The sequence below is a fragment of the Cygnus olor genome, chromosome 14 (genome assembly GCF_009769625.2).
Source record: "Cygnus olor isolate bCygOlo1 chromosome 14, bCygOlo1.pri.v2, whole genome shotgun sequence".
In the NCBI taxonomy this organism is placed as follows: Eukaryota; Metazoa; Chordata; class Aves; order Anseriformes; family Anatidae; genus Cygnus; species Cygnus olor.
The window spans coordinates 10,774,411-10,789,443 of NC_049182.1; the positions used below are offsets into that span (position 1 = coordinate 10,774,411).

Here is a 15,033-nt window from a genome sequence, read left to right on the forward strand (position 1 = left end):
CCTGGGGACCGGCAGCGCCCGCCCTTTGTTTGCCCAGGGCCGGGCCGGGTGCGCCCCGAGCCGTGCCGAGCCGAGCCGTGCCGTGCCACTCACGTAGTGCTTATTGGGGATGCGCCTCTTCTGCACGTCCAGCACCTTCACCTCCGCGATGCTCCTCCTGGGCATGCCTCTGCCCCTCGCAGCCCGGCGCCAGGGGCCCGGCGGGGAGCGGTGGCTCTGGGGGAGGCACAGGCGCACGCAGCCGGGACCGGAGCTCGCAGCCGAGCCGAGCCGTGCCGTGCCGAGCCGAGCCCAGCCACCCGCCCGCTGCCGGAGGCGGGAGGCGGCCCCGGCCCGCCCCGACCTATCCCAGCCGGCGGGGCGGCCCTACGAGAGCCCGCTTAAAGGGGCGAGCGTGGCCGCCAGCCCCACGCGTGTCCGTCTCCTCCACGCGTGTCCGCCCCGCTAAGGGTGCAGCTGGCACGGGGGGGGCACCCGGCCGGCTTCTGCCTGCCCGCCCCACGCCGTCCCCTGCCCCCAAATCAGGGGGGGAAAAAAATGGAAAAAGCTGGCGTGGATGCGACACGGGAGAAGCGCAGGGATGCGGCGGCAGCGGCCGCTCCGGGCTTTTCGCTGTAAGTCGCCAAGGTCAGCGACCTGCTGCTCAACGGCTCCCCGCGTCCAGTGCTGGGAAGCAGGAGTTGTGGCAGCCCACAAGCGGTGCTTTTCCTAATAACACGTGTGGAAAAAGGAGTGTGAGGCAGCGCAAGTCCTCTGCGGCTGCCCTCTTTCTTTCCCCTTCTGCTCTTTTGAAAAGAGCAACCCGAGATGATGTCAAAGCACGAGAGTCAGTCCAGCGCTGGTCAGGGGCAACTTAGCCGTTTCTCCAGGAGGGCACGGCTTCTTTGGTCTTCTCTGCTGCTGTTTACCTTCGTAGGAAGCTGCAGAGGGTAGAAGAGGGTCCAGGCTGATGCCTCCTGCCTGACATGGGGGACCCGTGTGTGGGCTCCACACCCAGGGTTTGATCCTTGACCCTGCTCTTGTCCCATAAGAACTGCCCCCAAGGCTTTGCTGACGTGGTTTCCAACAGCATCAGCCCTAAGGCATTTGGGGAATGAATTGAGTAGAAAATAGAGGCTTTGTTGGCTGTGGGTATGATCGGGTCACCAGAACAGCCTTACCCAGGACAACCTCTGTACCCTTTGAAGCTGGGAGCTGAGCCACTGCACCCCACTTCTCACTCACAGCCCACTCCATCAGGCCATGCCCTTGGAACAGTGGAGAAGACAACGCAGCGACCTGGTGCTTCTCTGCACCAGCACCACCCTTGGCCTGCTTCTTCCCAGCAGCTTCTCAACACGTGGCATAACCACAGCCCTCTTCCCTGTTGGGCTTTTAATTACATTATAAAGTTACCCAAGACTCATGCTGGCAGGTCATTAGCTTTCATATGAATTTAATTTAATCATAAACAACTCATCTCACTCCTTAGCAGCTCCTTAAATGTGGCCCCTTTTTTTTTTATGCTGTTAGCTTTGCTAGCGCCACCATGAAGAATCGGGAAGGTGCAGGCAGGTTGCCAGGGATTTATCACCCCCCTTGCCCTCCCAGAGCTCTCATCTTCATCCTCTTTCCCCTCAGTTGAGCGCAAGACTTCTGTGCCCCTGCAGAGGAGGTGGTTGCAAGAAGGATGCTAGGCTGTGCGAAGGGGAAACTACACCACTGGCACCTTCTGGCATGCCTGACTGCCACCATGGGGTACACAAGGATCAGTTGTACATTGCTCCCCTCCCTGAGTGCTACTTAAGAGTCAAAGCCTGGGGAAGCACCAGGGCAGACAAAACGTGGCAGAGCTGTAGCTTTTCATCACTTGGGTGGCATTTTGCAGGCACAAGCAGCTAGAGTTGTACTGGGTTTAAAGCCCTGCTAGATGGGCAAATAAATAATCTAAAGGCTGACCAGAAAATCATTGAAAGAAGCTGTGTATAATGTTGGTAAGAGAAGAAACTAATACTGAGGAGATGAGGAACACTGGAGAAAGTGGGAGTAAGAGAGGAATTAAATAATTACTGGTCTTTGTGTGCTTAAAAGAGAAACAGGGAGCTGCTGAGGGCATTGCAGCTGAGATGGGTGGAGGAGGATGTAACCTGAAGAGCTCAGGACTGAAAGGCTGGGTAGGTGATCACGGGGAAACAGCAGGAGGTGACTGGACATGAAAAAACACACAAAAGAAGCACAGAAACCTACTAAACAATGCAATGGATGTTAAACTGCAAGGTGATGGGAATTGAGTGAGACAATTGAGTTACAAATGCTACAGCTGCCATCCCTCCTGCTTCAGGTGCTGGTTTGTTCTGTTTAGCAGTGACTGCTGGATGCCAGGCATCTGCAGGGAAGGTGCTTGGGCTGCTGGTCGTCTGTACGCATAGCTGCTCTCATGCGTTCTGGTAATTTGGTTTTACAGAGTGCACAGACTGACCCTACATCCCTCGTGCTCTGAAAACAACAGAGCCAGGCTGATCGTTTTGCTGCCCAGTCCATCTGTACATCAACACAGAGTCATCTAGACCCCTTGGACTCACAACCACGAACCCTAGGATCAGTCTGTGCATGCCCAGGAACGTCAGTGAATGTAAACACCAGTATAAAACCACACGTGCAGTGAGTTCTTAGTTTCTGCTGCTTTCCTCATCAGAAAACGGCCGGTTAGCAAAAAATAGTCAGAATTAAAGAGGAAAAAAAAAAAAGCTGGAAAGAGCAAATAGAGAATATGACAACAAGTCCCTGCAGCCCACAGGGACACAGTCAGGCTTTGTCTGGGGAAGCTTTGCTCTCACCTCCCGCTTCTCAAAACCTACTGGCATCCCCTTGCTGATAAATCCAGTCCCCAAATGCCACAAGATCCCCCTGTGGAGACTGAAAGCAAAAAGGAGAAGGTGTGAATGAGCTGTCATGGCATCTTGGACCCACCTGCTCCAGGACCGAGACCCTGGTTTCCTGTCTTCACCCTCCCAGCTCCTTTCTGGGCACTGCTCTGGGTGCAGCAACATGCTGCTGGTCTGTCGGGCCATTTCTTTACATTTGGGATAAATCACATGTATGAGATAGCCAGCTTGTTACGCACAGGAGGTTATTATTTTATCTGTGTCTTCCAGGACAAACCCACTCCAGGCTTACGAACGCTGGCGGAGAGCCAAGGGACTGCACGAAATCAATCGGAAGCACTTAAGCATCAGCATTACTTCCCCAGGGCTGTAATCTGCTTAGAGGGGGCTGAAGTGACTCCATCGCACCTGGACCCCAAGAACACAGACAGTGTATGTGGCTCGATCACTTCTGAGCACCCAGGAACAAGCAGAGGTTGGAACTGATTGCAGCTGATGCTGTCAAACGGCTCGTGTGTTTAATTAACAGGTCTGATGAGAGCTGTTGAGGAGACAGAGCGTGGCTTTGCATGCTGACCTGGTCACCTCCTGTGGGAGGCATGCCAGGAAGCCAGCTGGAGAGCCTTGGCCGGGTCTCTGCTGTTCCTCAGTTGTGTATCAAGGCACTTGTGATGGTCCTGGAGTCCCGTGCTTGCCCCACACCTCTGGTATGGTTGCAGGAGCAGCAGGGATGTGGCAGCAGCACTTCCCACGCTGAGGTTACGTGGTACAAGGGTACAGGTGCAACTGGGGGGAGTTTAGGGATAAATGAGTTGTTCTCTGCTGCTGGGTCACAGCTGGGCTGTCCCCAGGGTCTGGCAGGTGTCAGAAATGTAGTGGAATGAGAAATGGTGCCCACAATCACCCAGAACACCTGCAGCCTTTCTGCCGCAGACAGTCCACTATTTCTGCTTGCTTTCTTAATTTAAGAACTGTGAGTATTCTCCTAATCCTTCCTCACACACGGAACAAATTCATTCGTCTTCCCTGAGCTCCCTGACAAAGACGAGTCAAAAACAGTGCTCTTACCACAATATTTTACGGGGCAGGTCTTTGCAGCTGGAGCACAGCGAGGCAGTGGTTACACGCTGTATTGCCACGGCTGTCTTGCACCAGTTGTCAGCCACCTCCAGCAACGATTTCCCACTGGTTTGACCCCAATATTGCCAGGTTCAGCTGCATGTGCGGATGACACTGAAGGCAGCCAGCCTGGTGGCAGAGTCCTGTCCTCCTGCACAGAGGTCTCACAGCAGGGAGAAGCAGAGCCCGTGCAGGGGCACTCCGTCCTTGCCCTGTTTTCACGAGGACAACGCTGGGGACAAAGTACTGAAGCACCAAGGAAAAGCAGAGATGAAGGCAAAGGTGTGCCAGAGCAAATGCCAAACCCGGCTTCCAGGATTAAAGCTGTGCGAAGGGGCCAGCCGGGGCGGCCGTCTCAGCGTGCGTGCCACCTAGTGCCCGAGAGGGGAACGGTGGCCGGAGGTTTAACCTTGTCCCCAAACCTTGTCCCCAGACCTTGCCCCCTGCAGCAGGAGAACGTGCAAAGGCCCGCGGCTTACCGGGGTGCAGGGGATTTGGGGAGACAACCCCTTGTCTCCAGCTGCGCTCCTGCAGCGAGGGATGGGGAGAGGATGCAGCGATAGCAGGAGGGCAGCGGAGGCGCAAAGCCCGGCTCCATGGCCCTCCCTGCATGCCCTGATTTTTCTTCTCCCCTGAGAGCATCGCCGTCCCCATCACAGCAGGAACACTGTGAAAGGCCCTGGGCAGCTGCGAGGATGTGACAGGACAGAGAAGGTAATGAGGAGAGCCCAGAACAGTACGGCTTGTGCAGCACCACATACTTCTCAGGGCTGTCATCTATTATTATTATTATTATTTTTAATAAATAAAGAAAGATTTGTCACTTTTGCTCTGTTTTCAGTGTTCCACCAGGGCAGGTGATAGATAATGGTTATTTCTGGAATATACAGTACTTTCCACGTATTTATAAATTAAGTATCCTCACAGTTGAAGCTCCCCCCAGGCACTGCCAAGGCCGTGCAGATGAAGTTAAATACTCCCCTGAGCTCCTGGGGGTACACTGGGGGAGACCATTTTTGACCAGTGCGCTCCAGGGGATGGTGCAGTCCTGTCACAGGTAAATGAAAGAGGTGGTTAGTTATGTGTCCTCAGCTAGTTCCTCTCTTACTATCTCACAGAGCAAGGAGACAGGCACCTTGCTCTCATCCTTCTCTCACTGCAGTGCTGCTCAATTAACCCCCCCCCAGCCAGCTGGTTTGCACTAACAGCTCCCTCTGCCTTTCACCACCTCCCCTTTGGACTCCCAGCCTGCACTTTTATGTAACCAGGGTGGACCCAGGTAGCAAGGTCACTTCCAGCATGGCAGAAGTTGGTAGGTTCTGGAGCAACTTTCCAAAAACTAGGGGGAAAAAATCACAGCAATTGCACCAGTACCTTTCAAAGCTGTTGTTGTACAGTGCATGTCCCTGCTTGGTGCAAGGCATCTACGTGAAAGAAATAACGAAACCTGCAGGTAAAAATCTCCAAGCAGCAAACAGAGACCACACAAGCCCTGGGGCTGGTTACAGAAGCAGTGGGACCTTTTCTGAGCAGCCTGGGGGAGTAAGGAGAGGTGTCCCCCCGGCACTGACAGGGGAAGACGAGGTTTGCATCTTGGTCTCATGACATGGCCCTAGATCCAAGCAAAACCTCAGCAAGAGCAGCAGGACATAGTGGGGAGGAGACAGTGAGGCAGCCCTAGGACATCCTTGTCCCAGCAAAGTATGGGAACTGAGGCATTTGTCTGGTATCTTCTGCTAAAGCCAGACCACCTCATCAAAAAAAAAAAAAAAAAAAAAGTCATGCATAAACAATTTGCACTCTTCAGACAGCTGGATGCAATACTCCCTCTTCGCCAAGCAGAGGCACCCAAGCACTGTTCTAACACAAGGAAGGCATCGAGGGAACTGCTGCCTGACTCGGGTCTGCCACAGTTCCAGCTTCGGAGCAAAGATGTTACCGTCAGTGAGCTGCAGCACACAGCAGAAGTGTTTCTGAAACAACTAGCTGCATTTTAATGAACTGGAATTTCAGCCTGGCATGGTTCACATGCCAGAACTGGCTCTGGAGCTTTCTGTAAGTCAGCAAAACCCAGACTGTAAAAGCAAAACTGTGCTGATTTGAGGCCACAGCCAGCAATCATGCGGGAAAGCAGACACATGCCTGGGTTTCTCAGTCTGTTACTTTATTAGAAGGCTCTATACATCAGTGGTCACCCCACTAAAGACATTTTACAAAATATTAAAAAAAAAAAAAAAACAACTTTTATTCAAAGCCACATTTTTTAAAATGGCACCCCACCTCCCCTCAAAAATAAGTTGGATTTATTCATGGTTACTTCTGAACAGGAAACATCAAAACATCCTCTTTTTCAAGGGGGAAAAATAAGCACCCTGTAAACATGACAATCATAAGACGTGCTCCCCTAACCCGTTCTAGGAGACGGGTTTGGTGTTAGAGCCCCAACACACCTGGAGAAGGAGCTGAGAACAGGCAAAGGGCAGGGGACAAAACCATTCCCACCCTCTGTTAGCAAAAGCAAAACTATGTTGCTAGCTTGAGGCTGCAAGTAAGGTGGACTGGAGGAGGGGACAACCGATTCACCTTGTGAGTATTTACATCAGCCCTTTAAAAGCCCCCAGAAATATCCTCCATACATTCTCATGGCTGCACAACATCCAGAGAGAACTGATGCTCCTGGGCTGGTGCAAGAAGGCAGTCAGAAGCTACAACCCCCTTCAATGAGACCAGGTACATTATGCTGCAGGTACAGTATGCTGCAAGACATCCCTCCACTAGTCACGCACAACACATGAAAGGCCAGGCCCTGGGTACTGATTTCTGCAACAACAACCATTTCATGGAACAGCTCCAGCTGACCCCAATAGGACAGGGAACAAAACCTCAGGGGCTGCTATCACACATTTCTATTGGAGCTAAAAGGCTGAAACCAGCACATTGTCCTGGTTCAGGATCACCCCTGCATTCATTCGTTTTTATGTTAGCTCCCAACTGGTGCTGTCGTTATATCTGAAAGGCACAGTCAGTGTTTTTGGAGACGGGACAGACAGTCTCCCTAGGACAGGCCAGTTACTGAAAAGCCACTAAGCAGTCTGCTGGCAAAGGGGCCCAGCCCTTAGAACTCTGTCTAGGCTACGTTTGTTAATAAAGATAATAATGGTGTGGATTCAGAAGAAACTTGGAATGGCCCAAATGGATGTAGTCTTGCTAGTTTGCAGGAAGCTTATTAATATGTATTATGAACTCTAAATGGTGGTGAATGCACTCCTCAGATAAAGAGGTGCTAGAGACCTGGGGACTGACTCCTTCAGCTAGGCACCTAGAAGTGTAGCACGTCACATACCACCTTTTCTTGAAATGCCAATATGACTCTGAACCTACATGTGAGATTTTGAGATTTTAAAATATATATATTTTTTTTTTTTTTTAAAGGGACATTTCATTTTGCTAGGGAAGCAGGCATTTAACAATTGTCTGGAGATTAAAGAGAGAAAAACTTAAGTGCTACCACATACCCTTTGGTCACTGCCATTGCATAAGGAGGGTGCTGCCCAGTGACGTCTCTGTCCCCTTACCCAGGTCCATGCTCTGGGACCTGCCCAGGAGCTCAGCCAAGCAGTGCATGGTGCAGGTGGGGAAAGAACAGCAGCCCAGTCGAGACACATCGCCAGGGAGCAGAGAGGATGGAGGGTTGGACCTGCCGCTGCTCTGTCACTGCAGCCTGACTGTAAGTTGAAAGCCCGGAGAGTCATCCAGGAAACTGGCACTTCATGAGAAGATGAAACATCAGTGGAGAAAGCAATGCTGAAGGTAACGAGCCACCGAGACCTGTCTGCATCTCCCCTTCCCTTGCTTCAAGAATCCTTTATTCCATCCTGTAACCCTGACTGCAGAGTGGCTGACCTACCTGCCCACATACAAGGCACTTAAAAAAATATCTCAAGCACCTGTGTGACCGTGAGGGCTGTGGCAATGACACCCTTCTGCCCTTCACTGACTAAAGGCACATGGCTGTGACAAACACCTCGTGGTGTCACCGCAGGACTGGACGCCATTCCAAACCACCCCGTCCGCACAAGCACGTACTCTTCTGTAAGAGACAAAAGCCTGCACAGTCTGTACTAGGAGCACGAGGAAAAAAGGAACCCAACCCTCCCTGGTAAAAGGAAAAAAAATCCAAATCGCTGTCTCCCTCGAGCACAAGAAAGCCACAGTAGATACAAATAAGGCAAGTGTGGGGGGCTGCAAGGCCAAGGTTAGCATAAGACACCACCAAAGCTGCTTTGCCCCAGGCCAGCCATTTACAGAGGACCAGGAGGAGAAGGAGCAGCTGTGAGGAGAGGCTGCTGGCCGTGGGCTGGGTGCGTGAGGGCCTGACCGCTCCTCCTGCTCGGGGCTGTTACTGCTCCAGCCCGAGCTGACGGGCCTAGTGAGCACCAGGCTCATGTCCAAGGCGATGCGTTCAGCTAACGGTGCCAGTACAACCACAGAAACAGCCCTCCCAGCCTCCTCACTGAGCGGGCCAGCCTCTGGAAAAGCCAAACCTTCCCGCCAGCACCCCACGTGAAGGAAGGACAGAGGCCACGTTTCTCCCAGACAGAGTGAGGGGACAGGCGGGTGCTGTCGTGAGCAGAGGCTGCCAAGAGGGTCTTCCAAGTCCAAGAGGCCCCCCTGCAGCCCAGGAGGACACAGCAAGTACCAGCTGGGGGCCTGCCAGCTGCCACCTGGGGGTTAGGAGCTCTCTGTGGAGCTGAACGGGATGAACTTGGCGTGTTTGGTTGGGGATGCGGGGGTCTGTTCATCTGCCTCCTCGCTCAGCTTGAAGAACATCTCCTGCTCACGCTTCTTCTGGTTCAGCTCATCCTCCAGGGCCTGAAGCAGAAGGGAACACATGCAACAAGAGGTGTTTGGCATTGTACTCGATTTACGGACTTTGTCCCAAGCAGGGCACCACGGGGGAGGCCGTACCTTCTTCCGTGGCCTCAGCTTGTCCCGCCACTCCTTCATGTGCTGGTTGTGGTTCTCGTCCAGGGACTTAAGCTTCTGGGTTTCGTGTTCAATCAAGAGGTGACACTTTTCATTCTAAATGCAGACCACATAACAAAACACTCATTAAGGAGCTGGGACTCTAAGTCCTGTGCTCCGGCCGGCTGTGCATCAATCAGCCAGAGGCATTCAGAGCTCTGAGCTCCAGGGCATGTCAAGACACGGCCACAAAAGCCTCTGAGGCAGAGCCGAGGATGCCAGTTCTAGTTCTCTGCAGCCACTTCTGACAATGGCCAGGACTTTTCTGCACCCCTGAGAGGCCAGACCAGGAGACACAGGTACCTGTAGCTGCTGGAGCTCGTTCGTGTTGCTCTCGCACTGGGCTAGCATGTCCTTCATCTGCGTCTCATGCTTCTGCTGCTGGTGCAGCCGCTCTGCCTTTTGCCTCTTCTCTTCCTGCTGAGCAAACTGGAAGAGAAGAAAGCAGAAGCGTGTGTAAGCATCGCTTCCTTGAAGCCAGTTAAGAGACCAGTCAACTTGTACTACTACATAAGAAGGAAAAGAAAAGCCCTGATGATGCTCCCCAGTGCTACTCACAAAAGCAAAGACCTCTGTCTCCCTGCAGTGGGTTAGAAATTTGGGAATGGTGGCTTCTTTCCAACTTCCCGTCCTCAGAGAAGTAACTGTACCCCCAAGCCAAGCCTCAGCCCTGGTGTCCTTTGCACGGCCTGACCTGTTTTATCTTCTCCCGCTGCTCGGATGCGCTCCCACTGGAGTGGATGTGAAGGCTCTTCTTGTACATGGCCATGCGCGTCTTCCCTTCGCTCCGCTGGATTTTGGGCAGCCGGGCCTTCTCCTGCTGTTGCCGAACCTTCAGTTGCTCTACCATGCGCTGGTTGTATCGCTGCATTTGCTCCCTTTCCTGCAAAGGCACAGGACAAGGCATCAGAGCAGGAGACACACATCAGGTGTGCCAACCTTCACTCAGTGCTGTGGGAATCCACCAAACCTCATACCGGACAGTGAGAAGTTTCCAGAAAAGCCCCCCAGATTCACAGCTGCTTCTTGGATGTTAAATGCAGGCAGCACAGAATATACATCCCAAGCAAGTATGCTGACCCCAGTGTTATTCTGGTCCCTTTGGACTAACTTTGACCAAGTCCCTCAACACTTAGCCCATTCTCCACCCTCATTTAAATCCTAAAAGGGATGTTTTTAGGGACACCCTTGCACCCAGCCGAGCAGCACCTGGCACCGGCATAGGAAGGAGCTAACTCCCCACCTTCTCGTGCTTGCGGAGCAACTCGTGCCTCTGGAGGAAATACTGGTCCTTTAGCTGCTGCTTGACAAGCTGGTGTTTCTCCTGTTGCTGATGCTCTTCAAGATCCCAGATGCACGCCTCCCGGTCTGAGGAAGGGAGAAGAGTCAGGAGAAAACCCACCCAAGCCTCCCAGCTCGGTCACACGCAGCATCCCAAGCACGAGTGGTCCCTACACACGGGAGCAGCACAGCAGATGTGGGGTGTGACTGTTCACCACCTGTTTTCCAAGAGAAACTGGTTGCAAACCATATCAGAGAATCATTCTCGTAATTACGAAGCCTAATTGGTTCATATTTGTAAAGCACTCTGAAGATTAAGATGCTAAGTATTATTATTGTTAAACATTTAGACAGGATCTGGCAGGGCTGTTTTTTCTAAATCCTATCCTGCCAGCTTGCAACTCTGCCGCAGCATCTGTTGCGTGGGAAGAGCCAGCAGTGGATAAGCCCATCGTCACAGCATTTGCTTTCTTCCTCTTCAGCCTTTGCGACCCACCTCTCATGAGCTGCTGCTTTTTGTTGAGGCACTCGCGCTCCTTGTCGCAGATCTCTTTTTTGTTCTGGGCAGTTATATTCTTCATGGCTAGCTCCAGGTCTTCCTTCTGCTTGGCCAAAAACTCCTGTTCCTGGAAGGAAACAGCAATAGCACCATGAGTCCCCCTCCTACTGGAACCTGAAAAGCATCTGGTGGTAATTTACAGACTACCAGTCCTTCAAGGGAGAAGGGTGCTTCAGTCTGCTCTGCCCTATCCAGTCTCTGAGTTGTGGCAATATTCTCTCTGCCTTACCATGATTTGCTTTTTTTGGGCAAAGTCATCCATCTTCACCTTCATGTTCTCCTTGCGCTGTTGTCGTGGCATCTTTTCAACCTCATTCTTGACCTTCGGAGAGGGAGAGGAGATTCATCAGCAGGTAATTTAGGCCAAGAAAAACCCAACCTAATGTTGCTCAACAGCAGAACCTCAGGAAAAAACCAAATATACCAAAGAAAAGCAAGAGCTTCCTGCTAAAATGCCAACTGCTTCCTCCTCAAGATCTGCTATGGAGAAAGGCTGATGCTTTCCTGGAAGAAACAGATGCAGGAGACCACGATTCCTCCATCCTACCCCACTTACCTCCTTCTTCATCTGCTTCAGCTGCTCCATAAATTTCACATGGTCCCGTTCCTGCTCTAAGCGAATGCGCTTGGCCTCCTCCCGCCGGCGCAGTGAGTGATCCTGTTCCATCTTCTCAATCTGCTGCTTCTGCTGCCGCTCAAGGTTCTCCAGTTCAGTGTCGTAGAACTTCTTCTTTGCCTGTATGGGAAGGAAAGAGAGGTCAACCTCAGTCTCCTCTGAGCTTTGTTTTCTTACAAAATTGTATTATTTTTTTTTAAGTGGGGTGGTTGTCCTAGCATGAATCGAGCCTTTTTACTGAATACAGAGGAAAGAAATTTCCAAAGAACGACCCATGAAGTACAAGCCAGCTCTAGTGTGAGCACGAAGCATTTCTGAATTTTTTCTAGTGCCGATGCATTTCAACAATTGCTTAAGTCCTGTTCTGTAACATCCCACTGGGACCCACAGCCCTGAGCAAATATTAGCAGGCAGTGGAGCTCAAGCATAACACTTCTTTCTCTGCAGACAAGGATTTTCACATTTGAGGGTACTGTGTTCCGACGGTGCACTTGTGCCTGGTATCTCTGCGAGCAGCAGGGACAGAGAGCACTGCTATCAGTAGGACTGGATTGCAAACTGCCACAGGTAAATGGCAAAAGAAGCACATGTGGAGCTTTTGCACGTCACACTGCATGGTGAATAATTTCTCACAAATGAGAAGTGACTGGCCAAGATGGAAATTTACAGACATGGCACGTCAAGACTTCAGAAATATAACAGAGCACATGAATGAATGATGCCTCCCAGCCTGCTGCAGGATGGAGTTATCAGACGCACAAGCTAGGTGAATTAATAAAGGGGTATTTAGAAGATGGCTCATGAAAGCTTTAAAAGGATTTACCTATAAAATCATTCTACTTCAATGTAAGCTGCCCATGGAGGAACTAAATAAGCCAACCCAGTTTATCTTTATTCAGTTTATACTCAAAGACTTGCCAGTTTTTCTGCTCTTGCACTCTAACCACATCACTTTCTTATTTGAAGGGTTTTTTCTGTTAAACACAACAGTACTGCTTCTCACAGTAGGTAGGAAGGGACATACAAGAAAAGATCACTGAAGAGGGAAAGTCCTGAACAACTTTTTTCCTGCTACACCCTGCAATGGCAATCAGTGCTCCCTGAGCACTTAACACCCACACAAAGCTCTGTCCCCCGCAAATGCATCCTGTCCCTCAGATCCCAAAGGGGCTTCTCAGCTGTTTTGCTCCACCCCAAGAAGACGCCCCAGGATTTTTGGGCCCCTTGCTACAAGAAGGACGTCGAGGTGCTCAAGAGAGTCCAGAGACGGGCGACGAGGCTGGTGAGGGGTCTGGAGAACAAGTCTTACGAGGAGCGGCTGAGGGAGCTGGGATTGCTCAGCCTAGAGAAGAGGAGGCTCAGGGGTGACCTTATCGCTCTCTATAGGTACCTTAAAGGAGGCTGTAGCAAGGTAGGGGTTGGTCTATTCTCCCACGTGCCTGGTGACAAGATGAGGGGGAATGGGCTAAAGTTGTGCCAGGGGAGGTTTAGGTTGGATATTAGGAAGAACTTCTTTACTGAAAGGGTTGTTAGGCATTGGAATGGGCTGCCCAGGGAAGTGGTTGAGTCACCACCCCTGGAAGTCTTTAAGAGATGTTTAGATGTAGAGCTTAGTGATATGGTTTAGTGGAGGACTTGTTAGTGTTAGGTCATAGGTTGGACTGGGTGATCTTGGAGGTCTCTTCCAACCTAGACGATTCTGTGATTGCCACAACCCAGACAGCACTGCCCTGTGATGGGGCTTGCGGGGCATCTGCAGAGAAATAAAACCAGCTGGCAGCCAGCAGCTTCCCCTGCTTACGTACCGTCATTTCTTGCTCAAAGCGCCTGAGCATCTGCTCCAGCTGCAGCTGGTGCTTGCTGTTGAGCTGGGCCTGGTTTCGGTGCTCCTCCTTCTGAAGGAGACGCAGCTCCCGCAGCTCCTGGCGCCTGTAGAGAGTTATAAAAGGGAAGGGGAGAGAGAAATAAGGTCAGACGAGGTCAGAGCTGCGTGCCTGAGCGGAGATGGCAGAATCAATAACAAGAGCACTGCAGGAGTGAGGGAAAACTGCACGGGCATCCCTTAGCACTCAGACAGTTGCTTTGAGCATAGACAGGAGGTAAATCCCAACTGAGGGATGTGCTCTTGGGCTCTGCAACACCAGCCCACTGCAAGGAAGCAGAGTGCTAATTACATTAACTGTTGGCATGCTGTCAGTTTTCACAGGTAAGGCCTGTTAGCATTCAAGCCTTCTCCAACAAGCCTTGACAAAGCTCCTAAAGTGATGCTGCAAGGCAATTCCCTCCAGTCAGGATCCAAAATATCCCTTCTGCCATAAAGATTAGTGCACACTGGTCTTCAAAACACAGCTCAGGCCAAGCTGGCGTTGCCCTGGCCTTGCTCCCACACTCCGTATCCAATTGTGCTCACACCCAGAGGGGCAGAAAGGGCAGTTTTCCCAAATTGTGACCTATCTCCCAAGGTGTTGTGTCACTCCTCCCACTGAGTCCCCCAGCTTCATAGCTGGTGAAAGGGAGCCTCTGCTCGGTCAGGAGGTTGTGTTTGAGCCTGTTTCCTGAGCTTGTGCACCAACCAAGCTGGAAGCCAGCAACGAACCACTCAAAAGGAAAAGCAGCAGCAGTTTCCCTGCGCAGGATCCCCACTGCTGCTGTGCATTAGTGCTACACACTGCAGTGCAACTCTCTGGGGGCCCTATTGGGAAAACCACTTTGGAACAATTTCTTCTCTCAAAACAAACTCAAGCCCCACTAAATCAATTGGCTCAATAGGATGGGCTCTCTTCTAATTTCACTTTCAAATCGATGCCTTGGTGTGTTCCAAAAACTCAGAAGCAAGGCTCCTAAGTGCAAAACAAGATGCCAGGAGAGTTCACCATGCCCACTAGGTAGCCCCAGTAGAACAGCCACTTTTCCCAAAAGATGCTCAGGGACCTGATACTTTCCAACTCCAGCCTCTCTGTCCCTTCTTCCTCCTTGCAAATGGAGCAGGCACCATCAGAAAGGAGGATTTTTTTTCAGGGATGCTGTCTTCATGGGAATAGAGCTCCGCTGAGACAGTACAGCGAGCCCCCTGCCTGGCACAAATACTACTAAGAGAAGACTAAAGGAAGTGGTGTCCACACTAGACACTTGTCCTGTCCAAGTTGGACCAAGGCAGGAAACATGAGGACTTTAGGTCGCTCCTGGATTTGCTTGTGGAGAAGAAAACACTGCCCAGTGTGTTGCCCTGCCCTCCCTTCCACACTGGTGGCCAACTTGCCTGAGAAATCTCATCTCTTCATCCTTCTTCTCATCCTCGCTGATGATCTTCGAGGTGGTGACACTCACCTCCACTCCATCTACCACAAACTTGCGGGTGCGTTTCAGCGTCTTGTTGTGCATCCGGGAATCCTGAGTTTAGCAAAGGAGGAAAGAAAGAGGCCATGAAGCAGCTCCCCAGCTTGCTGCTCGGGGCATACAGCTGGAGGTCTCAGAGCAATTTTGGTGTTGTTGATAAAGAGCAAATGCAAGCAAGGAAACTGCATCAAAGCAAGTATCATCAGCAGATCTGGAGGTGCTGTTCAAATCAT

At 51.5% G+C, this 15,033-nt stretch overlaps 2 protein-coding genes across 5 annotated transcripts in view; both read right to left on the reverse strand.

Moving 5' to 3' along the window:
* The window catches only part of SH3PXD2B (SH3 and PX domains 2B), a 75,512-nt gene extending 74,570 nt beyond the window's left edge, over positions 1–942 (reverse strand). Inside the window, exon 1 of one of the 3 annotated variants that reach the window (XM_040573924.1) lies at positions 94–942. In XM_040573924.1, the coding sequence (XP_040429858.1) occupies positions 94–165 (72 nt within the window). In that variant the 5' untranslated portion in view covers positions 166–942. The remainder of the gene's footprint in view (positions 1–93) is intronic. The other 2 variants (XM_040573930.1, XM_040573925.1) reach the window with 2 other exon arrangements.
* Positions 943–6,113: 5,171 nt separating this feature from the next.
* The window catches only part of STK10 (serine/threonine kinase 10), a 48,651-nt gene continuing 39,731 nt past the window's right edge, over positions 6,114–15,033 (reverse strand). For both annotated transcript variants that reach the window (XM_040573357.1, XM_040573358.1), the window contains 10 exons: positions 14,724–14,854; positions 13,270–13,393; positions 11,405–11,584; positions 11,078–11,170; positions 10,786–10,915; positions 10,252–10,376; positions 9,703–9,891; positions 9,312–9,437; positions 8,952–9,065; positions 6,114–8,855 (listed from right to left, as the gene is read on the reverse strand). In XM_040573357.1, the coding sequence (XP_040429291.1) occupies positions 8,715–8,855; positions 8,952–9,065; positions 9,312–9,437; positions 9,703–9,891; positions 10,252–10,376; positions 10,786–10,915; positions 11,078–11,170; positions 11,405–11,584; positions 13,270–13,393; positions 14,724–14,854 (1,353 nt within the window). In that variant the 3' untranslated portion in view covers positions 6,114–8,714. The remainder of the gene's footprint in view (positions 8,856–8,951; positions 9,066–9,311; positions 9,438–9,702; positions 9,892–10,251; positions 10,377–10,785; positions 10,916–11,077; positions 11,171–11,404; positions 11,585–13,269; positions 13,394–14,723; positions 14,855–15,033) is intronic.